Consider the following 16,653-nt stretch of genomic DNA (forward strand, 5'->3'; position numbering starts at 1 on the left):
CTGAATTGCCTTGTCACTCTGAAGTTGGATGAAGTGAGACGGGTATCCAAGCTATCCCATGGCTATAAAACTTTTCAAAGTGCCTTTTGAGACAGACAATGAACCAAAGCAGATATTCTCTAGCTATGTGGGGCGCCTAACCTCCGAAAAACAACCATCCCTTTCTTGCGTCATGCACACTCTCTTGAATGTTTTGAGGCAAACAATTCTGCTCTGACATGAAAAAAATTCAGCAGAACAATAACACCCGCCAAAAAAAAGGCAGCAGCATAAAAATCTGAATTAAGTGAGATCTGACAGGAAAACCAGACAAAAGGAAAATGAGAGATGATACAATTCACTTCAAAAACAAAGAGACTGTGTCTGAAGCAACCAGAGTGTCTGAAAAACAGTAAATATTCATGAGAAGAGACAAACTGAGTCGAGACCTGCTGATTTAATGAGACTCAATTCGGAAACAGTAAACCAGTCATCTTTTAAAACTGTGTCGTCTTTCTAGTGTGTGATTTTGAGTTTAGGTCAGACTTCTCAGCTATAATCTTAAAAAAGATTTACCATGGGTGAAGCTTAATGGTTAATGGCATCAAAATCAGACTGCTGAGAGAACATAATGTCAAATGACCGGATTGTTTTCAGAATTTTCAAAAAAAAAAAAAAAAAAAGTCACACTTTGGAATAGAAAGCTACAGATGAAACATGACTATGCAGTTGACTATTTTTCAATGCACAGTATTTACTACCAATTATATAGTTTTTACACTTACGGCCTTTTGCTGTTTTAACTCCAACTTATTGTGCGTGTGTGTGTGTGTGTGTGTGTGTGTGTGTGTGTGTGTGTGTGTGTGTGTGTGTGTGTGTGTGTATTTGTTGGTCTGCTTGGCAAGCAGCTGCAAGGATAATTGTACTGCCAGTTGTCCAGTGATGCAGAGAAAAATTTAAACCCCAAAACTTTAACCTTCACATTTTCTTCTCGCTTACGTGTCAGTTTGATCGAAACTAATTCATTTATGAGCTACCAGACTTGACATACCAGGTATCTCTCCGTTGACACGCTGACAAGAATCAGGTCGTCTCCGATGCGGACTTTCTCTCCTTCCGATCTCTGCTTTGACGCAGGGTGGATGGTCCACCAACAGGCCTCGCCTATTGACACAGACACACAACAACTTCAATCAGAAATTGGAGATAAAGTGTAATACAGCAATTGAAGCAGGTGTCTCATCCAAAACAGTCACTGACGTACCATTTAAAAAAATAGTCCTGACTGCTCCTTGCTGTTTAAATTACTGTCTATTCTAAGAAGCAAAAAGCATAAAAATAGCAATCATCTGAGGAAGACTCAAGCAGCAGTTGAAATATTGCTTTCACTTGATAAATAGCCTTGAGCATTGTTGTAGTTCAAATGTCATGAGTAGCACTACTGTACACACACTATTATGTCTCCCATGGGTATTGATACCATCTCAAGGTTAGGCTGACCTGGAACAGCCATTCAGGAGGACTGGATTCAATTAAAAGCAGTAAAAAGCCACGTGAACTTTGTAAAGATGCCCGTTAGTCATACTGTACCTATTGAGTCTTCTTGTAGTCCGACATCAAATGACAGCTTGTCTGTCAGAGACCTTGATGTCTTCAAACAGGTCAAGTACTGAGTGAAAAATGAATAAGCATCAGGTTAGAGGAAACAGTAAAACCAGCTATAAGTGGAATTCAGCTGCTATTCACAGATCTTATATTGGAGTAAAATTTTAAATTGTAAAGGACATAAAGGCATAATGTATAAGACATTTTTATGAATTTATTGCACCTCAATATACAGTGCATCAAATTGGATTGTTGACACTCACCATGCTACTGAAAGAGTGGCGTAGGAGGATGGCATGGCCGTACAGCAGGGTCCGGTGTCCTCCCCCCTGACCCGCCTGCCAGAAAATAAACAGGTGACACAGATTATTATCATACCTAAAAAACATCCTTCAACCTCTGGATCCTGTCAGGTTTGACACATCACATCTATACTGTAGTCTAAGTTAGACTACAGTATATAAAGTCAGAATACCCACTGCTTTTTGGTTATGTATGTGTAAACTGCATGTGACTGAATGGATAACAATGTATCCTTCACCTTGGACTTCCATTTCAAATGCAAGCAGGCAGACAAAGAAAGAGGGAGGGAAACATACTTATACTACATGGATGGTCAAAGAACACAACAAACATGTACCACACTCATCAGACAGCTTGTGCATTCTTGGGACAAACAAGAATAAACGAGACAAACAATGACTGAGGAAATGTGAAAGAAATAGTTGAGCAAAAAAAAAAAAAAAAAAAAAAAAAGAGAATGAAGATGACCACTGAGGTGATTTTAAAAAAATCTACTTACCTTTTTAATCAACCTCTAGTAGCAGAAGAAAAAAGACAAGGTACCATAAGGTTTCATAACCCGGAAGCATAATCTATGATCAAGGTAGTCAATAATGTTAAGTACTACTGGACCCCCTCGAAAACGAGATGATGCATCTCAAGGGGTTTATCCAAATAAATACATTTCAAAAAGTTTGATGTATCTAAAGCAACAATTTTAGTTTTATCAGCTGGAAAACAGGCCTACAGCAATAATGAACTGGACACCTAATCCTAACCTTAACCCTAAGAATGGACACAATTGAATACAATTCAACCCAATGGCCACACATCTGTTACCTTGCAAGGCAGCTGGATTCACAAGATCACATGAGAATCCATTAGTATATCCAATCAGCGTTGTGAATCCAACTGCCTCGCAAAGTTCGACGGTGATAGACAGATGGGTCGTCCAATCACCTGCCAAGTATTTTTTGAAAGTGCCTGCCCTTTTCCAAACTGTTTCCAGGGACGACTTCTCAGATGGTTCTGTGTAACAAACCATCTGGCATGTCAGGTTAACACATCTGATACTCTTGTTCACACATTGTAGCGGAAACTTTTTTTTATTAAGGCTATAAACACACTATTCTTACCTATAGTTGATTTTATAGTGCCAGATCTGCATGATTTGAATGTCCCTTGATGTGGCAAACAACATTCAAGTGCTGAGGCCAAGCAAGCTCAGGACTGGGACAGTGCTAAACATCGCCCCACTCCCTGCAGAGTTTATCTAATAGGCAATACCATGGAGGCTATCCTTTTTCTTGTCCAGTTGTCACTGTTAATTTGTGTGTTTGCTCGCAGGGTCGCATTTAAAGTGACCTAAAGGGAACTCCCAAGTGCCCCCAGAATATGACCTCAAGCTAATTCTCCCTTGGCTAACGGGTCTCTCCCTGATGGCTTAAATGAGCCAGACAAAAAAGGAAACGGAGGGTTTGATCAAAAGAAAAATGGGAAGAGTATCCAGCAACAGCTGGGAGGGAAGGAGGGGGTACAGAGAGAGAGAGAGCCAGCCTGTATTTCAGGACTACTGTTGTGCTGACACATCACTGCCAGGAATTGTGACCTTTGGTTTGGTGCCCCTCCCGTTGTAAGAACTGTATCCTAAACAGCTTGGTGCTGGCCTGGGAGTGCATGAATGTGTTAGCTGCAGTGACAGACAAGTTTATGTGCATATGTTCGTTATGTCTTCAATGATACCAGTCAGTGTTTTTAGAAAATTTATTGTCTTGCTTGTCAGTGTTTCCTGCCAAGTCATGAGGATATAGTTACAAGGAACTAAAATCATCCTGGGTCATGTAAGATTGTCGGTTGGCTTTAATACTTTGATACTGCACATTGCCGTGACTGATGTCAGCAAAGGCAAGGCGAGAAAATGTAGTCTTACACTAACCCAGTCATTGTCCTTGATGGATTTGCTACTCAAGTAAAGCACCAATGATATGTATTTAATGACAAGAAGTTGCTTTTAAGATATATATTTAACACACAAAACTACCAGGGGACAATGTTCAATGCTGGCCATCTGCCACTCCATTGTCCATCCTGTTTACATCAGTAAGGGTAGAGCATATATTAGAAAACACCTCTACACCTCATGTAGAAATTGAACAGCACAACAGTCGCCAATGTAACCATGACATTGAACAAACACCTCTCTAGAACTGTTTTAACAAAAACTAGCTAACTTTTCATGAAGGTAGGTGGGATTTATTGTAGGCTCATTTTAGGCTACCTTAGTTTAGCTAGTTTTACCTAATTGATCAGAAACTGATGGAGAGCAAACTGATGAAAGATGACTTCCAAGCATTTGTGGAAGCAAAAAAAGCCATTTTACATGAGAAATGACATACATGTAAAGATCACAGTTATTCCAAATTTAGTTCATTTACTTTCACTAAATTGTTTGATCAGCAGTGGTAGAAATGGTCTAGTGGAAAATAAAAAACTACTCACAGCATACGGATGACTTGGTGTCAATGTTTTAAATCACTTTCACGAACCAATCTCCTGAACACTCATTGTTCTTTAATTTTCCTGCCTGCTGGCCTTTACAAGAATGAAACAGTGTCTACTCTCTCCTTGCCAGAGCCTGACAGAGCTATTATGCCAAACCATGACTAAGTAATTTACCAAAATGTTGACTTCATGTCAGTAGCCTATCTTTTATGGAACTGCCTGAGCACATTATTTTTCAAGGAGAAGAGATTCATGGCAGGCTCATTTGCTGAGTACCATCTGATGGATTGATTGATTTATTGATGTACATATTCAATGCCTTGTCCTTCAAATCATCTGCAATATGAAACAGGGATTGTGCTCCATTTGCTTTTCATGTATTTCATAACAGTCCATCAAAATACATTAGGCTATAATGTGCACCATGATGAGTACATAAATGGGAGTTCAGAGAAAAGGAAAAACAAGTTGGGGGTGCGATAGGAAAAAGAAATATGTTAGCAGTATAGTGTGTTGCATGTGTAATTATACTGCATGAATTGCAGAGAGGCAATCCCATAGTATCAATTACAACAGCTTTGCTCAACAATAGTGCGTGTGCACACTCTGAAATCAAACTGATTTCAGGACATTTCCTCGTGTCAATACCCTTAAAATTAATTGATGTTAGAAATCAAACCCAGAGAAAACCGAGCAGCACACCCAAACCACAAAGTGAGTTTTCTGCCAACGTGTGGGGTTGTCAGATCCTTTCCTTTGGAGTAAATAATCGGTGAACAATTATGTGAGCTCATTACAACCCTTGGTAGGCAAAACTTTAAGATAATATATGCATTTACTTGTTTTGTTTTTTAACAGCAGAGATTTAAACGAAAAAAAAGTTATACACAAAAGCTTTAATCATTCTAGATTAGAAGCAGAACAATGGGATAATGGAGGCTTTAAGCAAATGAAAAGCAGACACTATCACTTGAAAATGCTTACACACTTGCACACAAAGCAGTCTTCAAGGAGGCCAGGCAAAACATTTGACTCATGTGTACAAGGTGACAGCACCGATGGATGTCTATTTCAAGATTGCCGTAAGTTAAAGTTGGGAGACATCTGTGACAGACTAATTGATTGTCTCCAGACTGGCTGATGGGGGAAAGAGAACACTCAGAGCTGGAGTGAGGGGAAAGTTTAATTTATTATCCAGGGGGAATCTATGCAGGAAGAAATGTCTTTCAATATCCCTTTGCACAATATGTGATGAAGTAGAAGCGTTGAAATGTATTACCATTACCTTAATATCCTCCAATAATGCACTACCTGTCATACACTAAATGCTTTACATGCTGTCAATTCAACTTTTATGACATCAAGAAATAGACATCCATTCAAGTGAAAGTGCCAGAAGTTCAATCCTTTCGTTTGGCAGTCAGTACGTCATGCACACTGACAACATGATGGATGAACGAACTGATGGACCTACCCATTTTTCATGGTCAGCGCTCTAGTAACACACAAATACAAATGGAAAGAATGTGTTATTTAAAATGTGGAGCGGTCAATTACACAATCTGAGAGCAACAACAGAGAGAAACTGGTCCTTACTGTGTAAAGGGAGAGTGGGGTGATTTATTAGCCTTGCTACCAGAGAGTTTGTATTCTAGCCAACATCATGTTGTCTTGCCAAACAAGGCCAGCCAACAATGTTGCACCATTGAGCACTAAACAAATCTGCTACCCAGGCTAATAACAATGCAGGCCTGATCGTCCAGTGGAGAGGACCCAAGCTGTATACAAAATTGGACACTTTAAGTCCCATCTATGCCAGAAAGCTATGTTGAAAGTACAGTGGTAGCACAGCACACAACCAGAGCCATCTTGTGTTAAGATTGTGGGAGTTTGTACTCAATTCTCCTTGCAAACTGTACTGTAATGCTTTGTAGTGCTGGGGTTTATCTAATTGCTACAACAGCACCGCACAATGATTCATGCGAATGTAGCTTTCTCATTTCTGTTCCCATAATACCAGCGGTCTGAACTTCGTAGCAGCGAATGATAAAAATAATAATTAAGCCCATTAATTGAAGGAAGAATTTAAAAATCAACAACACCACTACAAACAAGCAAAGCCTTGTATGCAGTTGTTGATTATGCATTTTAATAACTAAGCAGTCTTTCCTTTCTGTATTTCCCCCAAAATATATTCAGTTAAACTAGTTTAACATGTGATGCCACCCCTTACAATCTCTTGACCTCGTCCTCTGAGTCTGTAGTTAGAGGTGCTGGGTGATGGGATTAAATGACACATGAAATGAGTCTGTTAGAGCGTAGCAGCATGAGTGAATATGAGTATCTGACAGGGGTTTACAGACCATACGTAGCCCACAGGAATGCCTCACAGATGTCACTGACAACCACCGTGGCGTTCGAGAGTATCTGACCAATCAGAGATTACTTACCTGCTATAATATACATGCCAAGTGAGCTGGAGCAGAGCCGGGAGGAAGGGGCTCGCACTGTTCAGTGTAAATTAAGAGAGTAGGGGGAGCGAGGAGAGAGGGGGCCGTGGATACAGCAGAGCACTCACAGATAATTTCCTGTTTTTCTTTGACCCCTGACGGCCTTTTCATTATCAGAGCTCTCTGATCTTTTTTTGCAAAACATGGAACGTGTTACAGGGAATGAAAAGAGACGGCTTCTCTTTAGAATTCAATTACATTTCCCTGTGTTAAAGTAGCTCAGAGGTCTGGGCTCTCCACTTGCTCTAAATGCCTTTGGGGATTTGATCTAACACTTGATGATTTTCAGCATATTAAACAGATCCAAGCCAGAGTTTAGTTTCGAAATAGTTTGAAGCATGTGAAAAAATAAACAATTAATTGACCATCTGACAGTTTAGACTGACATCGTAAACCTGGGCAACCTTATTCAGTGCAGTGTGTAAAACTAGCCCGGTTCCAGTGAGTAAGGTATTCCATTTATACACAATTTTATGGTTATTACAGCAGAGTCCTCAGCCATGAGAGTTATTACAGTTATACAGTGCAGTTCAGTTATTAGTCACTGTCTCAGACTTGCATTTTGTTAATTTTTTTGGACTTCCAAAAATATTTGAGACTCTGTGATTTAATATTAAAAACCCCACTAACTGGAGAAAAACTGAAAATATTGCTACTGTCATCCATCATCAAACACTGCAGAGGAGTATGCCCACTCTAGAGTGTGGATATAGCAGCATTTATAATATTTTACCAGAATATTTTTAACCAGAAAAAAGTTCAACTTTAGAATGTACCAGTATTTCTATTTTGTATTAATAGTTTAGACTAAGTGCCGGTCGTGTAATCGATCTGATTTATAACTCGCAAGTGAAACAATGAAGTTAAATAATTAATAAGATCCTTGATTTATGATGACAAAAATGCTAAAAGTAGATTGTTTTAATTCAAAATGATTGAATTAAAAACATCTGATATTTGCAGGAATATCCAACATGGCTGAGGCCCAGCTAGCAGAGCCTACAGCTACCTGATAGTTGTAGGATTATTATTTTATCACTTGAATAATAAAGTTTGCATCCATGTGTCATCAGGTCCTGCACAGTTGTGCTAAATCTATATTTGAGTTTGACTTTTAAATGCCATTTCCTTCTGCAAAGGTTGCTATCTTGAAAAAAAACTTGCTGGATTTAAATGCATCATTTTGGATGGACTTAAACTTGATTGGTTGGCCTCAAAAAAATCCTTGAAATATTTCCAACCATGCCAGTTGAATTTGATATGAGAAGCCTTCTCTGTTGTGCCAATTTCTTTTTTTTAGCTATTCTAACAGGAAAACAGTTGTGAAGAATATTAAAACTTTCCATTTTACTAATCCTCGGACAAAGCATCTTAATACATTTAAAAATACTGAAGGGCATTTTTTTACTGGTAGACCACAGATTGATTTGTGTATGTATGTTGGTGTATGACACGCTCAGTGTGTTTGTAGTATGAGACAGACAGAGCACTCACCCCTTCGTTGTTTTGCCCAGTGTTAGCCAACATCTCCTGCAGGGCCCGTACTGACAGGGACTGCTCCAACACAAAGTTACAAACACACAGGTCTGGAGGAACATACTGCAGGATGGAGGGAAAGAAATACAAGGAAAGAGGTGGAGAGAGAGGGGGGGGGCAGAAAAGGATGGTGGGAAAGAAACATTAGTTGAATGAAAAGGCAATGAAGAGACGGCTCCTCTACTGGGTACAAATGAGCCAGAAGTCTATTACCCTTGAAATTCCTTGTCTCGATTTCTGCCCTTTTATAACACCTGTGGAGCCACAAATACTGGAGCTGTGCAATACTCTATGGAAGTAGCACACTGCAAGACTCTTGAAAATAAAAAAGTTCTGTAAATTACTTATATCAACATATTTACGATGCTCATTGACATTGTAAAAGTTTATGACACTAATAATATGCATAAGACTTGATTGGCAGACATACAGGAGGTAGCCTGAATTGATATGGCACTGTCTAGCTGTAGTAAGTGTGAAATTGATAATGACAGAGGAAATAAATATGTATTTGAACATATGCATAAACAACATCTTGAACTAATATCATAATGCATTACATCAGGTATTTACATTCTCATTGCATATCAGTAAACATACCAGCTGGGAGTGCGAACAAATAGACATTGCATCAGTGCAGCATCTGCTCCACATAAAATATCGTATTCATTTTTTCCATTTATTTTTATCAAGATTAAAGAAATGAAACTGAATTGAGTAAGACACACACACACACACACACACACACACACACACACATATATGCATGTAACACTTCATCAACATTCATATTCAGTTAACATTTCAGCAGCAGTAATTGGTTACTAAATTAATTGCAGGCGCTGCTCTGAGACAAGACACCAACTGAAATGATTAAACTGCTCAGTGAGGGATGGCACTCATAAATAATTCCGATGACTTGCAACTTCTTTGCCATGCTGGTATGTTTGCTAACGAGTGGCTTGGGATTATGAGGAGGGCTGTCAAAAGCCTGCTGCTGCAATGACCAATAACCGCTTTGACTATAAGGCTAGATTCCTCAGCACACTGTGTTGCTTGCTTCTCGCCTATAACAGGCTACACATTCTTCACATTCCAGCAGCTATTTATGCTTGTTTATCTTCACTGCATGGTTTTTATGTTCCAATAAATTCAGTAATTATTGATAATCAGAAATAATTCAAATATCAAACATGGATAGTAGATTGTCCACAAAGCTGAAGTTAATGTTCGTAGGGATGATAACAATTAGCAACACTAAAAAGATACTCAACTAATCAGCAAAGAGATTATAAAAAGGGGAAAAGATATAGTTCATTTATCCCTTACATACTGTCCAGAGTCAAATTTGACCAATTTCTTTTACATTTGAGAGTTGCAAAAACACCAAATACATATTTATTTTAGCTGGACTTATGCTAATGTAACCCACAGTATACAAACATGGAAATACAAGGCATCATTTTTTAATTTTTGTGCAGCTGATACACATTTTTGTATAAGCAAATGTATAAATTTGACCTGTGTTCATTTAAAAAAAAATAAAAAATCAGCATTCAAACATACATAGAACATGTATTCTTCATATGATAAAATGTTCTCCTGGTTCATAAAATAGTGATCCCCCCCCCCCAAAAAAAATATATTATCAAACATTTATTAATAACTGATGGGGAATTTATGAATGTGAATTGGTGTAGAGACTAGTTATTAGTCAGAACAGAATGTAAGGTTAAAATAATAACATAATGCCTGTCAATTACTGGCTACTTAAAAGCCATTCAGAGGCCTGATCTTTAATTACATCTGCTTGTCAAAGTATGCAAAATTAATTTACTTTATGCTTTGCTAGATGGCACTGTTGATTAACATCACACTGCTGACATAACTTGTAAAACATGTAAACAAACATTAGCTGTAAGCTGCTGTAACGCCCACACTGTCATATCAGTGTTCATATCCCTGACCTGATATCTTCTGACTGATCCTAATATGATTTAGTGCACACTTAATACTGTCTATCCCCACTTCATAACAATACCCAACGTCACATAATATGCACAGATATCCATCTCTTCCGAACACAGAAGAGGCCCAGGAATGATTTAAGGTGTTGGGTGCGTGCCCTGACTCGGTAACACAACCGGCTGACCCTTGACCCCTGCAGTAAGGTGAGAAATGTGAGCAGAGGGGAGGGCTGCTGGGTGATAATGAGGACGCCACTGCTCTGTAACTCAACACAAACATGCTGGGGAACCTCCGGCACTGCTGTGTGTGTGTGTGTGTGTGTGTGACCACTTCTGTGTGATGTAACCAAAAGGCCGCACACGAAGGTTACACTCAGATATTCATCATTTAATTTCCCTTACACCCAGATAAGATGTTGCCAGTGACTAAAATCTATTGAATATCATAAACTAGTAACCAAAATCTAGATTTCTTACGACGAGACTTTAGCGGGGTCAGTTGAATATTTACTTTGGCTGCAAGAGAACCATGACATAAGGCAGGTCCACCTGTGGTGTCACAAGACCTACAGAGATAACTTGTAACCTGCTGCAGACCTTACACCTCTTCCGAATTATTCACCGGCAATTTTCCAATTATCGTACTTCTTCCAGGGTTGGGCATACATAGTGAACATTCTCCCTTGTCTGGGAATAGAAAAGAGCGTCTCAATGGTCACAGTGACCTTTTAAACAGTCACAGTTTTTCAGGCTCTGCAGGGAGCTTGAGAAAACACCATAATGTGAGCAGTACAAAAGAGTAAAATGATTAAACCAAGGATCAAACGGTATTATTTGAAAGTCTAGTGGCTTACATCTTACGCATGCCATTCAGAAAGGGATTAAATAAAGCAGAATAAAAAAAGTTACTCTATCTTCTCATGGTCATCTATTGTTGTAAATCCTAATAACTCCCTCTTGGATAAGTAAATGGAAATGAATATTCTCTGATTGTCAACAAATCCCATGAAAAAACAAAATCCAACAATGAACTGATCCTTCAAGTATTGTCTGTGTAGCCAAAGCCTGATATAGCCTCATCCTCAGTGCCATACACTTCTATTGTTGTCCAAAACTATGGAACACACATAATTAAGTCACACTGTTGCACTGGGTGCCACGCTCCTTCATTAGCATGAACATGGGTGCTGTTGTTTATTTTTAGTCAATCCTACTGTGACAGCCTTAGCTACACATGGTAATATTCACCCGGTTCACTCTCCCACCTCATTAGTTTGCTACCTACACAGGCTATTTTTATTTGCAGTGAACAACACCAAAACTGTTTAAAGTCTGTTTAATTTTGAATCTGTTTATTTGCTTTTAACCTTACATTAAGTACACACATATTCCGTTATATGTATCATTTGTTTGTTTGTCTTTGAGTTACCATGATTGTTGGGAGAGATCTTTTCCTGGTTGAGCCAAAGTTGAGGCCGAGGGCTCAGGACTCTTAGATGCTGGAGCCAGCTCATTGGATCAAACCATGTGCTTTCATGTCAAAGGGGGGGTTTGAGATTTAGTTAGTTTTTCTTCATATTTAGTTGTAATGGGTGTCCATCTTGTTTACCCCTTGTGTGTGTTATTTGGTTTGGCCAAGCACTACTTATGTTTCCTCAGGTATCTTTGTGTAAGGTCAGTTTGTTCAGTGTTTGGGATTTAGTGGCATCTGTGAGGTGAATACCTGAATCCCATTGAAATTTTAAAAATTGATGACCCTGGTGCATGATGGTTCACCAGTATGGTTTCCTTGGACACTTGGAACTGAGCCACAAGCTCCATCTGTGCTTCTCCTGTTATGACAACTCAAAATGTCTGCTGTGAAAAAGATCTGTTAAAGCTGAAGAGTGCTACAATACAATGCTCAGCTGATTTAGGTAATTATCAAGCCTTTTTATAACAAATTAAAGCATCTCATAATCACACATTTTCATAGACTCATGTCTTCAGTAGGAATTAATGAGTTTGTGGCTGAGAGCCATGGTTAATACTTATCAAGAAATGCAGCCATGCATTGTTTATTGGGTTTTTTAGGGCATTTTCTAGTGCCTTTATCACAGTGTCAGTGGAGAGAGTTGACAGGAAACGAGTGGGAGTGAGAGATGGAGGTGACATGCGACAAAGGTCTGCTGCCAGAGACAAACTGCAGGGTTTGTGCTTATGTGGCATGCATCTTAACCAGTGAGGCTACTTGGGTGGGTTATGCATTGTTGGTTTTGATGTCTTCATGGGATTTGTTAACAAATACAAAACTAGAGTATTACCAGCCTTATCCTTTGAGGAAGAGGAGTTGAAACAGGTAACACAATTCTAAAAAAAACCCCACAATTATCTCAATGTATTTTCAAATGTATACAGAAAGTTGTTCCACAAGCTTTTCTGATCTTCTCCATAAACTTGAGATGTGTTGTCAGTAGTTTCTATCATGAATCACAAATGAGATACTGTGTTCACAAGAAAGAATGATGGCACGACAATTTTAGAAGCTTATAATGCGCCATGGTCATGTCAAATCAAAAAAGTATCCAATTTAAAAACACTTCTTTAATCTGACCCAATGACTCCTGGTTTCACCTCAGCCTTATTCCTCTCTACCAGCAGCAGCAGGGGGCCAGGCTTGATTAGAGTCAGGGAAATGAGGCGTCAACACCTGAGATCAGCCACCAGATGACAGCCCCTCGCTTTGTGCCAAACCACAGCCGTCACCCTCGACATTCAGCCACATGTCACACCCAAGGAGGCCTGAAGCATTGTCATCGGCACCAAGGTGAGAGGGGAGAGGTGCTTGTGACGGTCCGCCTAGAGCTCCGCCAGTGTTGCCCTCCAACTCGGCAACAGTTCCAGGTGAGTGAGCAGAAACACGCCCTCGTGTCCTCAAACTTTATTTAACCTTAATGTGAATGATCCAGTTCAGTTAGGCTTTACTTGATATGCACAATGTATAAAAGCATCCTAACATGGTTTTATGGCTGTGATCATGCATATATCAGTCTGATATGTAAAGTAAGTGTGAAGACAAAAATAAAACAGTATACAGATGCTGCATTGTCTAACCCACGCACCTTCTCTCTACACTTTAATGTCTCAGAAATATCACAGAGAATGTCGTGATTAATGATGTGCATTATGATATACAACAGTTATGCAGTTCTTCAGAAGCATATTCTCCAGGGCCACAATGATCTGCTTCATTTCAACGTCTTTTTTTCCTTTGTGGACGGTACAGTACAGTCTTGTCAAGTAGAAGATTAATGAGCTGTACAACAGTGATGACAGCTCTGTTGTGTTGCAACGACAGCACTTGCAGCGAGAGGCTAATTGACATAATTCAGTTGCAATAAAAAAAAAAAAGTCACCACTTAATTTCAAGACAGTTGTTCAAGACAAAAATTATTCTCTGTAACTCATAGTTCTGTATGTTGTTGGTACAATTGGCTCTGCTCAGGCACCTTCACCAACCAGTATGAATCGCCAGTGCGGCATGATCTCTGACTGACCCCATAAACACTGTCAGTTGTGTTTGTTTGTTGAGTCCTAGCCAAGTTTGGAAGCACCACATCCAGAAACAGAACCCCAAGCAACTGCAGTGGTTGGTGTTTGTTTTTCCTCTGCACCAACCAAGCACCCATCTTGAGACCTATTTCATTTAATTATCTGTAGTTTGCACTATAGGGTCTACTGAGAATCTGCACTTACTAAATTACCCCCATTATTTGACAGGGAAGCTCATCTCAATATGACTGGATGGAAGGGAAATAGAGGGTAAACATGGGTTTTAGAGAAGGAAATCATTACTGTCCATGTGATCACTCTGTTGTGGAGAGCCTTTTTTCCTACCTTTTTTTTTTAAATGTAACATCATTTAGTATGTCTATTTAACTATGAAGGGGAATTTCAAATGAGGATAACCTAATTTAGTTGCTTAAGAATTCAATTACTGGAAAATGTAATGCACTTTTTGAGAGGGGACACAAACATGTCAGGAAAACAGACATAGCAGATCGATCTTAGCTTGAAGTACAGTTCCAATGTTTTGCGAATATGCATTTTCAGATAGCAAACAACAACTGTATTTATTATTGATCTGAATCATTGACATCATTGTCTGGTTTTCACAAAATTACTTTTTACATCTAGGCCAGTTTCATGATGTTGAGTAAGCTGCACTCAGTTAATTACATTTTAGGAATATGTCTGCTGGACATGATATTAGCTTTTATGATTCCTCATTCTGTCATCTCATTAAGAAAGCAGTTCATACATCAACTGGGGGGTGAGGGGGGGGCGTTCATCAGTACAGTGACTCCTATCCAGGGACCCCATGAGGTACTAGCCAGAGGGTACATGGAAAGACTGTGGAGTAGCTCAACTAATTTGAAAAAATAAACCCAGATATCAAGTTAGCTGTAACATCTGAACTCATGATTGAGAGTGTGTGAAAACCAGGTGTGAGAAAAAGTTACAACTGTAGAAATGCATTATTTAGCCTTAAGTAATAGATAAATGGTTGAAATTATCTGTTAAGTGATGGGTAAACAGTTTGTAAATTGGTTGCTAAAACTGGAATAAGTAAATAGAAAGCTAAACTGGATGGATAAAAAGTTTGAATAATTATCTACAGTAATTAAAAGTAATGGATAAACGATTCAAGTTGAGTAATGGGTAGCTTGAACAGATACAACTAACTGTAACTGTAGCTAACATTTAGCTAAAAATAATGGGTCACTAAAAAAAAATTTGATAAATAGCATTTGCTCAGACAGTTAGCTAAAAGTAATGTGTAGCTTTAAATAGATAACTGTAGCTAATTTATAGCCTCAACAGTTCACGTATTTCGCTAAAAATAAGAGGTAACTAAAATAAATTGATGAATAGCATCGGTTAAATAGTTGAAACAGATACCTAACAGTAATGGATAGACAGTTCAAATGATTAGCTAAAAGTAACCGATACATTGTTTAAATATTAAGCTACAATTAAACACAATAGCTAAAAATAATGTTTGCTTTGTTGAAGCAGATAAATGTAACAGTTAAATAATGTATAGGCCAAACAGTTCACTTTAGCTAAAAATAATGAGGAAATGGGGAAATGAATGCCTAGCATAAATTGAGATGGTTAAAAGTAATGGTTAATGGCTGGAATACATACAGTAACATTAGCTAAAGTAATGATTAAATTGTCTAAATACTTAGCTAAATGTAAACATTTGAAGTGGATAGCTAAAATTAATGGATTAACCATGCAACTAGTTAGCTGTAAGTAATTTAAGCATAGTGTTAAATGGTTAAAATGTCCAGCTTCTGCCACTGTAAGTGATAGCAGTACAAATGATCAAACTGTCATAAGTATTATCAAATAACATCTAGTTAAAATTAGTTCAAATAAACACATTTGAATGGTGTCCAAGAAGGGCTACTGGAGCTCACCTGACAAGGTTGTGTGGGCGTAGAACAGATAATACAGGTTGGGAAACACTACTACCACTAACACAAAAAATAACTGTTTTTCAGCTGAGGTATTTTCAGAAGCAAACTTTCCATAATAGTGCGTCATCATAGAGGTCATTAGAGCCCTTCCTAGCTGCTTTAGATGCCTGTCTCTGCCACTGAATTTCCATTGCTCCATATTAATTACAGGTTGCAGCCTTAAAATATCAAACCCAAACAAATCTCTGGGCTGTCCTCACCTTAGCTTCAGATGTGGGTTCCAGGTAACAAACACGGTTTCCGAGTCCCTCAACACCCAGACAGAACTTGCGATGCTCCTTCTGGATGACGGCCACACTCTGAAGCACCACTTCATCGTCCTGCCAGAAGGAGAGAAGAGCGTTAAAGCCAGAAAATGTTCGACAGTGACCCATCCAAAACAAACAAGACCAGACAAGAAGAAGAAAGTACCCCACATTGGCTCAGAATTGGTGGCTCTTTTGCTTCCATCACTTGGAATCAAAATACTATGATTGAGGTTTTTATACTGACACCCAGTATACACCACAAGCTGTTTTATTATGGAGTTTGGGCAGCCTGGGCTGTTTCAGAATCAATAATCACATTTTCCTGGATATGCAACCAGAGGGGAAAGCTCAATCATAGGCATACAACTGACAAAAATATGCGAGGCAAGATACTGTACATTCATAATACATTTTTCATTTTTTGATAAAGTGGCACAAAACATTCAGCCAAAATGGAAACGGCACTTTTAATTTCACAAACCTAGTGAAAATCAGA

At 38.7% G+C, this 16,653-nt stretch overlaps 1 protein-coding gene across 1 annotated transcript in view; it reads right to left on the minus strand.

Moving 5' to 3' along the window:
* ryr3 (ryanodine receptor 3) overlaps window positions 1-16,359 on the minus strand; it is a 102,293-nt gene extending 85,934 nt beyond the window's left edge. The window contains exons 1-8 of the mRNA XM_053336721.1: window positions 16,321-16,359; window positions 16,110-16,229; window positions 8,373-8,477; window positions 5,843-5,863; window positions 2,387-2,401; window positions 1,848-1,922; window positions 1,570-1,648; window positions 1,031-1,143 (exon numbers count right to left, since the gene is read on the minus strand). Of these exons, the coding sequence (XP_053192696.1) occupies window positions 1,031-1,143; window positions 1,570-1,648; window positions 1,848-1,922; window positions 2,387-2,401; window positions 5,843-5,863; window positions 8,373-8,477; window positions 16,110-16,229; window positions 16,321-16,359 (567 nt within the window). The remainder of the gene's footprint in view (window positions 1-1,030; window positions 1,144-1,569; window positions 1,649-1,847; window positions 1,923-2,386; window positions 2,402-5,842; window positions 5,864-8,372; window positions 8,478-16,109; window positions 16,230-16,320) is intronic.
* Window positions 16,360-16,653: the final 294 nt, after the last annotated feature.

This window comes from Scomber japonicus, chromosome 17, assembly GCF_027409825.1.
Source record: "Scomber japonicus isolate fScoJap1 chromosome 17, fScoJap1.pri, whole genome shotgun sequence".
Taxonomy (NCBI): Eukaryota; Metazoa; Chordata; class Actinopteri; order Scombriformes; family Scombridae; genus Scomber; species Scomber japonicus.